At 39.2% G+C, this 12,882-nt stretch overlaps 1 protein-coding gene across 4 annotated transcripts in view; it reads right to left on the bottom strand.

The window, feature by feature from the left end:
• LOC127811412 (FHA domain-containing protein DDL) overlaps positions 1-12,882 on the bottom strand; it is a 37,168-nt gene that overhangs the window by 15,800 nt on the left and 8,486 nt on the right. For all 4 annotated transcript variants that reach the window (XR_008025678.1, XM_052351257.1, XM_052351258.1 and 1 more), the window contains 2 exons: positions 1,639-1,667; positions 6-72 (listed from right to left, as the gene is read on the bottom strand). Coding sequence is in view for 3 of the 4 variants with exons in the window: in XM_052351257.1 (XP_052207217.1) it covers positions 6-72; positions 1,639-1,667 (96 nt within the window). In the remaining variant the exon portion in view is untranslated. The remainder of the gene's footprint in view (positions 1-5; positions 73-1,638; positions 1,668-12,882) is intronic.

Here is a 12,882-nt window from a genome sequence, read left to right as displayed (position 1 = left end):
TATACCTTGTCCTTCTCAGCCAAGGCTATTTCAGCAGCCTTCATTTTAGCTACTGAATCATCATCACCATTCCTGCCCAAGCGAACAAACCTCAAATCAGAAACTATATGAAGGTATATAAAAAGAAAATAACAACACTGAGGTATAATTAAGGAAATATGACAAAATTGTAATTCTCAAATCTATAGTGACAAACCCAAAGCTAAAACGGTAGAACAGCAGTAAGAAAAAAAAAAAGAAACTATAATATTTTGTAGAAGGGTAAATTCCACCCAGAGACCCCCAATAGTTTGGGTCACTTTATGAGGACCCCATGCGGTTTAAATTTAGCAATTGAGGTCCTTGTGGCTTACTTTTTTCCAAAAAAGCCCTTCTGTTAGGTCAAAGTTACCAACGGCATTAAAAAAAGAGTACTTCAGATCTCTCTCTTTCTGTAAATCTACCCCCCACCACACACACACACTCACTCTAAATTTCTATCATCTCAATTCTTTGTCCCTCCTTTGCTCCCTCCACTTGCCAGCGCTCTCTCTCTCTCTCTCTCGACTTGCAAGCACTCTAAGGAAACATCCATCTCCTTTTGTCACTTCCCTAAAGGTACAATTGAGATACTCTATCAAATCCAAAATCTGAAGCAGTTGTGTGAGAAGGAAAACCAATACTTACAGAAATCAAAATTAAGCTCGCATCCATGATATGGATTTCTTTGTACAGACCCCAAAATCTGAAGTATAAATCCAACATTTTTTTGGGCATAGAAACCACAAGCAAAACCCAAAAATAAAGAGGTTTCAAATTGAGCTAGCAGATCTAGAAAAATCAGATCCAGAAAAATGGGTTTAGGCCGGCTATCAACAGATAAAATTGGTGAAAATTGTATAATATAGATTTCAAAGAGAGAAAGAAATTGAATATCATGGAGTATGGATTTGTTGAAGGAAAAGGAGGAAAGGGAGACTTCCACCATTCACAATGGAATACGATAACAGAGCTACGGAGAGAGAAACAAAAAATTGCAGAGAGTAATGGAATATAACAAGAGAGATGTATAGTTTTCTAGACAGAGAAAGAAAACTTACAAAGAGAAATAGGAAGAGATGAGGTTTGAAACACATTGTGGAGAGAAATGTGTTAACTTTTTGGGAGAGCATAATGCTATATGCAGTCTTGACCAAGTCGGAAAAAACCCATCTAGTTGCAAATCAATTGCACGTTCATCTTACTATCTATTCCAGGAAAGGAGATATGCATATATAGGGAGGAGAACGGTAAGGAAAATATATATAGATATACATATATATATATATATAGAGAGAGAGAGAGAGAGGAGGAGAAGGAACGTTAAATTAGTTCTGAACAAATCAATAGGAATGACATAGTTTAAATTGGTTTTGTTTACAATGTTAAGTTTAACAGAATTAGTTGCCCCGCGCGGGGGGGGGGGGGGGGGGGGGGGGGGGTGTTTGTGCTTTGAAACCACATGGACCTCAGATGCTAGATTAAAACAAGGGATCTCCATAAAAATGATCCAAACACACAAGGGCTCCCAGTGAAATTTACACTCGTTAAAAGGACTTAAACTTGGGAGTGAGTCTGAAGAAAATCAAGCTAAATTTTAAGGTTCAAAGAGCAGCTCACCTATACTCAGATCCTCTTGAGTTCGTCACCTGAAAAGAATATGGACAAATACACCATTTGAATAAAATTTCAGGCCAAAAGCATAAGACCAAATATGCATCTAAAAGTACATCTGAAGATAAAGTTCAAAAGGCATATATTCAACTCCAAAATGTTCTGTAAGCTTGTCTTTCTACTAATGCATACATACAAGAAACCATCACATCATTGAGTGTTTTCTTTTCTCCATTTTCTGAGGATGGTAGTCAGAGAGGACATGATAAATCTTGACTGGCTCACAAAACAGATTTCAAAGAAAAACCCAAAAGATACATAGAAGGTTAAGATCTGATCCAGATAAAGCAATTTACTTTAACAATATAAACCTAAACAAAAATAGACAAGCCAACTAAATAAACCTAAAAATTAAGAAAATGAAAGCTAAAGAGATAAAAATAGACAATAGAGATAAATACTATAACTTACAAAGCATAACTAAACCTACAAGTTATCAAAACGCCCCTTATAAGGCCCTATAAAATAACAGGTCATACACGCACAAGCTTGGCAGTCCTCCTTGCTCACAATTAAAGAAAGTTTGAATGGACCAAGATTCTATTAAGTTTACATATATAAGTTACTTTTAGTCTATTAGAGATTCATGCAGTATAGGTACTTGAAACAAGCAAAAACAGAATGCTTGATTAATTAATTCTCAAGGAATAGGGAAGAATATATACACAAGGATCCCTTATCTTATCTCCTACAGGAGAAGATTTAGGATTCTTTCTCTCCTAAAAACTAGGAACAAACCAAACTTAAAATACAAACTTGAAATACAAATTTACAACTACTACTCTACAAGGATAATGACTTATCTTATCAATCTCTTATTTTGACTTTCGAATCTTCTTGATCTCGTCCAACACTCCCCCTCAATCTTCTTGATCTCGAATCTTCTTGATCAATGGTTGGAACATAGGATAGAATTATTCTCCCTTCCTCAATTTCACGCTTTATAAAATTCTTGTCTATCCTTGCATGCTTCATACGATCATGTTGGACAAGATTTCTCACAATACTAATAGCAGACTTACTATCACTGTATACCCTTGTAGGTTGAGTCAAAGGTATCCTTAGGTCCTCCATTAACCTTTCTAACCAAGTTACCTCACCAACGTCTTGAGCTATTGCTTGGAATTTTGCCTCAGCACTGTTGCGAGCCATCACTGCTTGCTTTTTACTTCTCCAAGTCACAACATTTCCCCATACTTTAGTGCAATAACCAATTGTTAACCTGTTGTCCTCTACAGAGCCTGCTCCATCTGCATCAACAAACCCTTCAATTCCTCGTTCCTTGGTCTTTTTAAGCATCAACCCTTTCCCAAGTGTCCCTTTTAGGTATCTAAGCACATAAAACATAGCATTCATGTGCTTCTTGGTAGGAGCATGCATGTATTGACCGATCTTGCTTACCGCATAAGTTATGTCAGGCCTGGTAAGAGACAAATAGATCAACCTACCCACTAGCCTTTAGTATCTCTCTTTTTCAACTGGGATATCATTATCTTTCTCTTCAAATTTTCAGCCTTTGTCTAATAGGGAACCAGCTGGTCTGCATGTTAGAATCCCTGTGTCTTTGAGTAAATCCACGGTGCATTTTCTTTGAGAGATGAATAAGCCTTCCTTGCTTCTAGCCACCTCCATTCTAAAGAAGTACCTCATGAGTCCTAGGTCTTTCACCTCAAACTCGGCTCTCAATTGCTTTTTCAGTATCTTGATACCCCGCTCATCATCACCTATTACAATGATATCATCAACATAGACAATTAGTATCGACTTTCTTCCAATTTATGTGGTTTAGATAAACAAAGTATGGTCAACTTGTCCTTGTTTATACCCAAGCTGGATTAAGGTAAGGTTAAATTTCTTAAACCAAGCCCGAGATGACTGCTTCAAGCCATATAGGGATTTGTTCAGTTTACAAACCTTTCCTCCACAGCCCATTTCATCTTCAAAGATTGGTGGAATTTTCATGTAGATCTCCTCATCTAAGTCCCCATTAAGAAATGCATTTTTTATATCAAACTTAAACAAAGGCTAATCCAAATTTACAGCAATTGAGAGTATTACCCGAATAGAGTTGAGTTTAGCTACAGGGGCAAAGATCTCTTCATAGTCTATCCCATAGGTTTGAGTAAACCCTTGTGCCACTAACCTTGCCTTATACCTTTCAATACTACTATCTACATTGTGCTTGATGATAAACACCCATTTGGGTCCCACAATTCTCTTATCTAGGGGTAATTCAACTATATCCCAAGTGTGGTTTCCAATCAAGGCCTTCATTTCTTCCATCACAGCTGCTTTCCACTTAAGATCTCCCATAGCTCCTTGAATATTTTTAGGAATTTCAGCACTGTCAAGCCTTGCAATAAATGCTCAAAGTTGAGGAGACATTTTTGCATAAGTTAAATAATTGGACAGAGGATATTTATGATGTTTAACACAAGATCTTACACCCTTTCAGAGAATTATAGGTACTGCCCAGTCTAGCCCATCATCTTCAATAGCACCACTATTAGTTCTGGGTCGATCCTCAATTTCTTCCACTAATTCAGTCTCATCCCCTGTTAAATCAACACCTGCTTTACTATCTTCTGATAGACCATCATCGAGGGAGGATGATTGACCCTGTTAGACTTCAAATGGACCTTTAGCTCTTCGAGAATACGCAAACCATGGAGGACTAGTAGGTTGTTGAGTTTGAGACTGAGGAGATAGGGGCTACACAAGTTTAGAGATGGGTGACTAAACAGGAGTTGGAGAAATTAAAGGTAAACTGGAAGGCTTAGGGTCTATTGCTGCTAGCATCTTATCAGGGATGGATATTAATTCTCCCCCTTGAGAAGATGCTAGCAGGAGGGGAGGAAAAAATGAAAGAACAAGAAGGGGATCAGTAAGATTGGTTTGAGAACCAGTGTGCAAAGAATAGGCAAGATCCCCATAGAAAGTGACATTGGTTGAGGTATAAAACCGCCGATTGATGGGACAATAACACTTGTAGCCCTTTTGTGAAGGAGAGTAGCCAAAAACACATTTTAGGGCTTTTGGATCTAACTTGGTTCAAGACACACTGTGATTGTGAACATACACAACACAACCAAAAACTCAATGGAAGGAAAGAAAGGTGTATTAGAATAGGATTCACAAAAGGTTTCAAGAGGGGTTTTGAATGTGAGGGTTTTAGAAGGGAGACGATTTATCAAATATTCGACTATAAGAACAGCCTCCCCCCAAAATGAATAAGGCACATGAGTGGTGAACATCATAGCCCTTGCCACTTCTAAGAGATGCCGATTTTTTCTTTCATGCACACCATTTTGTTGTGGTGTGTAGGGACAAGAACTTTGATGCAAAATAACATGCTCAAGTAAGTAGTTGGCCAAGTCATGAGAAAAATATTCTTGACCATTGTCGGTTTGAAAGATACGGATAGAGGTTTGAAACATATTCAAAACAAACTTGTGAAATCTTTTGAATATGCTACTTGCTTCTAATTTATCTTTCATACAATACACCCAACATACCCTAGAATAGTCATAAATAAAAGTTATAAACCATCTTGAACCAAAAAGATTATGATTTTAGAAGGGCCACAAATGTCACTATGGATTAAATGAAACGGTTTAGAAGGCTTATAAGATTGAATGGGATGATGGGCTCTTGATTGTTTTGCAAGAGTACATTGTTCACAATAAAGAATATGGTTTATTGATAAAAAACTGACGATACAAGAATCTAAGATAGGGAAAGATAGAGTGTCCTAACTGTTTATGCCATAACATAATCTTGGCATTGAAGGTAAAAATTAGGACTGTTTAATTTGAATGAGATGAGGCTAAAGTATTCTTCGTCAACCAGTAGAGTCTATCTCTTGCTTCAACACTATCAATGATCATCCTCGATGCTTGGTCCTAAAACACACAACATAAGGGAAGAAATATCACCCTACAATTCATATCTTTGGTAATCCTACTCATTAGTGAGAGATTATAACTCAACTCAGGCACATATAAAACTTATTCTAACTTTAGATTTGAAATATAAACAGTCCCATGACCCAAGGCATGAGAGATAATACCATTAGCCATTGAAATATCAATTGAATCTTTACAAGGAGTGTATTCGGTCATATGCTTAGTAGAACTAGACATATGGTTGGATGCCCCTGTGTCTATTATCCAAGCGTCCTTAGGCAGTCTGTGTGTTGTCAAGGAGAGGTAGGGATTACCTTGCAAAGCCATGGATGCAGTAGGCTGATGTGTAGAGGGGCTGGTAGGGCTAGTACCTTGATTTAGCAATCGATAGAGGGCCTGAATTTGTTCTTCTAACAGATTTAAATATGTCCTACTTCCGCCCTCACTAGGTGCCTCGGCAACATAGGCTGATCGGGTATTTTCTCTCTTGTTTTTAGGCTTCTAGTTTGTAGGTTTACCATGGATCTTCCAACAAGTATCTTTGTATGATACAGCCTTTTACAGTGGTCACACCACTGTTTTTCCCTTCCTACTCCTTTCGAGAAATTTTCCCTTGGTTTAATAGTTGCAAGAGCAGAATTTTGTTAGTTTATACTTAGATCACTGAGTTGATGAAGCATTATCTTTCGTCGACTTTCTGCTCTTCTCACCTAAGCAAAGACCTCCCTAAGAGATGGCAGGGGTTTTGTTCCTAAAATCTTGCCTCTTACTTCATCTAAATTAGTATTAAGTCCATGAAGGAAATAAAATATCCTATCTTTTTCAATCATCTTGTAATACCTCTTGTTGTTAGCAGTACACTCCCAATTTATAGTATGGAATAAATCAATTCCATGCCATAACTCAACCAATATATTAAAATAATCTATAACACTCATGTTGCCTTGCCTTGTTGTCCTAATAGCTGACCGTATTTCAAAGCTTTGAGAGGAGTTCTCCAAGTTAGAATACATCTCTTGGACAGAATCCCAAATCCCCTTGATGGTTTTATGAAATAGGTAAGTCCTCCCTAGTCTTGGCTCCATCGTGTTGATCAACTATGCCATTATGGTTGAATTTTCTACTTCCCAAGTGCCATAGGTGACAGAATTGGTCGGAGGAGCAGGAATATCCCCCGTGAGATAGCTGAATTTTCCTTTCCCTTTGATCACCAATCAAACAAACTGAAACAATTCCCTAAAATTACTACCATTTAACTTGTGGTGAGTAATTTGTATGGGATGGTTATCGATAGAGTTGGTTGGTAGATTCTAAGAAGAGGGGGCTAGAACAAAAAGAGGAATGAGTGTTCGGGGAGCTTGTAACAGAGGCTTCAATTAGGGTAGGATTCTGGTGAATATTGGCCATGATCTTTGAGAGAAGAAGAAGAACAGCGAAAAGCTTTAATGCTGTTTGTCAAGCCTTAGCTCTGATACCATAAAACAAACAAAAACAGAATGCTTGATTAATTAATTCTCGAGGAATATGGAAGAATATATACACAAGGGTCCCTTATCTTATCTCCTACATTTTAGGAGAAGATTTAGGATTATTTATCTCCTAAAAACTAGGAACAAACCAAACTTAAAATACAAACTTGAAATACAAATTTACAACAACTACTCTACAAGGATAATGACTTATCCTTATCTTATCAATCTCCTATTTTGACTTCCGAATCTTCTTGATCTCGTCCAATAGTCCTTACATACCATTCACTACAAATATTCATGTGATATTAGTGCTTCAGAAGTTCCATCATTCTAATACACATAACAACGTACATCCTCGATGAAGAACAGTGTCCAACCTCCTTGCAAATCTCAAATCATTCCCCTTTATTAAGGAACTTCATGTGGTTCTATGTCTTATGGCTTTAGATTGTAAAAACTACAAGGATATTTTTCCAAGGTGGTAAAATATCCACTTCAAAGTGCGAAATGAAGATAAAATCTATTTTCAGAGTCATTAATAGTGTGGAGATGGGAGGTCAAAAGTTTTTTTTTTTTTTTTTTGGGTCTATCTACAGTTTGCCAAGGAACAGGTGGCGGTCATCAAAATGTTAAATCTATGGTCAGAAAGCTGTTTAGAAGCATTGAATGACTTGGAGATGTCTTAATGGTTATGATCTCCTTGGGTCATTGCATAGAAGTGTGTCCTCCCCTTGGAAAGAGCTTGAATTGCAAATGTTTTGAAGATCAGTTTTCCTGTTGGCAGAAATGTATGGAAAAATCTCGCTATCAATAATTTGAACTCAACAAATTCCTATATTTAAGAAGAAAAGTTATGGTTTTTTATGTCTCATGCTATCATGGGTAATTTGAACTCGAAAAATGCCTTTATTTATCTATTTATGTAGTTGACTCTAGAGCACATTAATTGATCTTCAAACCAATCTTGGATAATCTTAACTCATTTAGTTAGCTAAATTCCTGATGTAATGAGAGCATGGGTGTCACATACCTAGCTGCTACATGAGAATATTGTAATAAATAGTAATTTTTCCGTTTTCCATTGATTAGAAGAAGAGTTGAGCTTGTCGACAACATGTGCGGCAAGCTAACTAACGCCTACAAGTGGGAAGGCAAGTTGCTGATTCTAGAAGGGATTTTAGGCAACCGTTTTGGTGCCTATTCCCAACCGGGCAGTATAATTACCCTTCATCAGCCCAATTGTACTCACTTTTGATAATTGAATCAGTATTATTTCCCTCTCAATTCTCTTTCATTCCCTCTCTCTTTCTCTCGAATTTTCCCTCCCAAATTCTTGACTCACGCTTTCTCTTAGTTTCGCGAGTTTCTCTCTTCATCAAAGAGAATTCCTCACTGTCAGATTCAAGATCTGACGTCTTGGTATCAGAGCAATTCCCGGGCCAACGAAGCAGAGCAAGGGCGGATGGGACAAGGATGAAGCAAATGGAGATGCAATAGCAACAAGTAGCTGCATCAATGGGGGAGGTCCAAGGTCGGGTGGATACAATAGAAGAGAAGGCTAGGGTGGCAATAGATCAAAAGTTGGATGCGCCGGCAAAACGGCTCAAGGGAGATATGCGCCTGCAGATCAAGGAGGAGATGCAGGAAATAAGAGATCAAGGAAACATGTTGCGCGATCAGCTGCAACAGTTTATGTTGATGTTCTCGAGCCAAACTCGTGTGAGAATATCGCCTGACTTTCCACCAAGAGAGAGATCGGAGCCAATTCTTCCCGAAATTGGGGTTAGTGACCGTCGTGTCGGGTCCTCAGGATTGGAAGGAGATCTGGCCATGGAAGGAGACTTCGTACCAGAGAGGAGACGGGAGATACCGAATCACTCACAGCAATCGGGATTTCCAGTACCCAAGCTGGAACTGTCGATGTTTGAGGGGACCAAACCCCGGTGGTGGGTGCAGAGATGCGAGAAGCTATTTGAAATTCATCAGGTGGCCGAGAGGCAGAGGGTGTCACTAGCCTCGGCCTAACTTCATGATGCAGGGGATGTATGGTTTCAAGAGTGGTCCAGGGTGAGGGAGACTTATAATTGGAAGGATTTTGCACAAGGGCTATGTGAAAGGTTTGGTGAACGGAGCCGGTGGGATGTGGTGTAAGAATTCAACTGTCTGAGACAGGAGAGAATGGTGTTGGACTACCAAGCGAAGTTTGAGGAGCTGAAATTCCTAATGTTGAACAAGAACCCCTTCTTGACCGAGGAGTATTTCGTGTCAAGCTTCATAAGGGGACTAAACGATGAATTGAGGACAACGGTGCAAGCTCTTCGACCAAGGACAATGCAAGAAGCATCAAAAGGGGCCTTCCTATAGGAGATGACATTTGAAGCGCTACTTAAGAAGCGGAGAGGGCAGAGCAGAGGAGTTATATCCGGGGCAATGCCATATGGGGGTCGGCCTACGGGAAAAGAATTCATGAGGACTGGACAAAGAGCAAGGTATCGCTCACTACCTCCAGTTTCTCAAAATTATCAAAATAGAGATAAATTGTTGGAACAGAGGAGATTGGCAGGGTTGTGTTTCAAATGTGGAGACAAATATACACTAGGGCATCAATGTAAGAAGCAGCTATTGTTGTTGGAAGGGGGAGAAAAAGAAGAGGAGGAAGATATGGCAATAATGGTTGAGGCATAGGAGGAGGACAACGGGGCCATTTCACTGCATGCCATCAAAGGAGTAGTTGGCAGGAAGATAATAAAAGTAGAGGGTCAAGCACAAGAGGGGACCCTAATGGTGCTGATCGATAGCAAGAGTACTCATAGCTTCATCGACAAGGGCACAGCCAAGAAGATGAAGTGCCCTTTGTCCAACACAGCCATTGTCAATTACGGTGGCTAATGGAGAAAAAGTGATAACCAAATCCACTTGCCTAGCATTTTGCTGGGAAATGCAAGGCGAATTATTTGAAGCTGATCTGAGCTTATTGAAATTGGGCGGCTGCCAAATAGTACTTGGGGTAGATTGGATGAAGGAGTAAGTCCAATCAGTTTTGATTTCAATAAAATGAAGGTCTCCCTAGAGAAGGAAGGGAGGAGAGTAATTCTCCAAGGCAATTTGGAGACGGGATCATGTAAACTGATAAGAAGGAAGAAGTTGCACCAACTATTCCGAAAGAAAATGTCTCAAGTGGCTCATCTCTTTGCCATTGAAACCAGGGAGGTGGGAGCAACCTATGAGGAATCGAAGGAAGATAGCTCAGAATTCAACCACTAGCATTCCCACAATTCATGGCAAGTATCTGAGTTGGCTTTACTTGAGTTATTACTGGTTGAATATCAAGACCTATTTGTAGAGCCTAAGTCCTTACCCCCTCCAAGATCCCTAGACCATTTTATACCCCTGATCCCTCAAGCTGAGCCCGTTAATATCAGATCTTACAGATACCCCCCAAAGCTGAAAACAGAAATTGAAAGATTGGTGAAAGACATGTTATCCCAATCTATCATAAGACCCAGCCGTAGTCAATTTGCATCCCTTGTCCTCTTGGTCAAAAAGAAAGATGGAACATGACGTTTTTGTATTGATTATAGACAATTAAACGCCATCACTATCAAAAATAAATTTCCCATACCCATTATTGAAGACCTACTTGATGAACTCAAAGATGCTTCTATCTTCTCCAAATTATATTTAAGATCCGGGTACCATCAAATAATGTTGAGAGAGTTTGGATTGAATAGAAAATCTCTCTTAATTATTCCATGGGTTTGAAACCCTATATATACAAGAAGAATGCTAATAAATCTCCTAAAAACTAGGAGAGGATAACAAACTAATAATTAGGAACATAATCACCTATAATTTACAGATTTATACAAAATACTTAAACTTGATTTATCTTCATGCTTCCTTATCTTCTCATCTTTTAACCGTCATTCCTTATCTTCTAAATGATAAGGCTCTTTATCCGTAACACTCCCCCTCAAAATTGAGAATTGATGTCATCCATTCCAAGCTTGCTAGTCAACTTTTGATGCACAACTGTAGGCAACCCTTTAGTGAGAATATCTGCAATTTGTTCACAAGATAATATATATGGAGTACATATTAAACCACTATCCAATTTTTCCTTAATGAAGTGTCTGTCCACCTCAACATGTTTGGTTCTATCATGTTGTACTGAATTGTGAGCAATGTTGATTGTTGATTTGTTGTCACAATATAGCCTCATAGGTTCCACCAAAGTGATCTTCAAATCATCTAACAAGATTTTTAACCAAAGTAACTCGCATACTCCTAGTGCCATGGATCTGAACTCTGCCTCTGCACTCGACCGGGCCACCACATTTTGTTTTTTGCTTCTCCAAGTTACAAGATTGCCCCCTAGAAAGGTGCAATAACCGGATGTAGATCTTCTGTCCACCACTGATCCTGCATAATCTGCATCAGTATAGGCTTCAAGTATCATATTCTGTCCCCTTTTGAACATAATGCCTTTCCCTGGTGTCCCTTTCAAGTAATGAAGTATTCTAAAAACCGCTTTAAGATGAGTTTCTTTCGGACAATGCATAAATTGACTGACCACCCCCACTGCATATGCAATATCTAGCCGGGTGTGTGCTAGATAAATTAGTTTTCCTACTAGCCTTTGGTAGGATTCTTTGCTCACTTCTTTATCTTCTGGAACCTCCCCCAATTTGTGGTTAAATTCAATTGGAGTAGTAGCAGCCTTACAACCTAGCAGCCCGGTTTCTTTTAGCAAGTCCACAATATACTTTTGTTGAGAAATAAAGATGCCTTCTTTTGAGTGTGCAACTTCTATGCCCAAGAAGTATTTCAGCCTTCCCAAATCTTTAATTTCAAACTCTTTAATTAGGCATTCCTTTAATCTAGTCATACCTTCTTCATCATTTCCGGTCACAACAATATCATCCACATATACCAATAGGACTGTTACTCCCCCTGTGGCCAAGTGATGGATGAAGAGGGTATGGTCTCCTTGACTTTGTTGATACCCTAAGTTAAGCATCACATGGGTAAACCGGCCAAACCAGGCCCTAGGAGACTGTTTTAGACCATACAATGCCTTTTTTAATTTGCACACTATTTGCCCGCAAGTATCTGCACTATAGCCTAGTGGTAAGTCCATGTAAACTTCCTCTTCTAGGTCTCCATGCAAGAAGGTATTTTTTACATCATATTGCATCAATGGCCAGCCTAGGTTAGCAGCTAGAGATAGAAGAACTCTCACTGTATTTAGCTTTGCAACTGGGGCAAAGGTGTCTAGATAGTCAATGCCATATACTTGAGTGTATCTCTTTGCTACTAGCCTTGCCTTATACCGGTCTAGGGTTCCATCGGATTTGTATTTGAGTGTATACACCCATTTGCATCCTACCGGTTTTTTTTCTTTGGGTAAGTGGACGAGTTCCCAAGTGTTGTTTTTGTCAAGGGCTGCCATCTCAATTTCCATGGCAGACCTCCAATTCTCATCCCTTATTACTTCTGAAAAATGTTGAGGGATTGGAATGGTATGTAGGCTGGTTAGGAAGGTTTTGTGTTGGGTAGACAGTTTAGAATAGGATAGGACCAGGTGTAAAGGATGTTGAGTGCAGGTCCGGGTACCTTTTCGAAGGGCTATAGGCCATTCCAGCTCACTAGGTGAAAAAGTAGGGGCATTTTGAGGTGTGTGATGTTCAGTGATAGATGCAGTGGAGTCAAGAGGATTGTTACCTGCTGGTGTCACAAGAGAGCTGCTGGTGCCAGTGTTGTGAACAGGTTCAAAGGAGGAAGTAGGTGCTGGGATCTGTACTGGGCTAGTA

This window comes from Diospyros lotus, chromosome 10 (assembly GCF_014633365.1).
Source record: "Diospyros lotus cultivar Yz01 chromosome 10, ASM1463336v1, whole genome shotgun sequence".
Lineage (NCBI taxonomy): Eukaryota > Viridiplantae > Streptophyta > Magnoliopsida > Ericales > Ebenaceae > Diospyros > Diospyros lotus.
The sequence above is the reverse complement of the archived record's forward strand: the minus strand, read 5'-3'. Positions and strand labels throughout refer to the sequence as shown.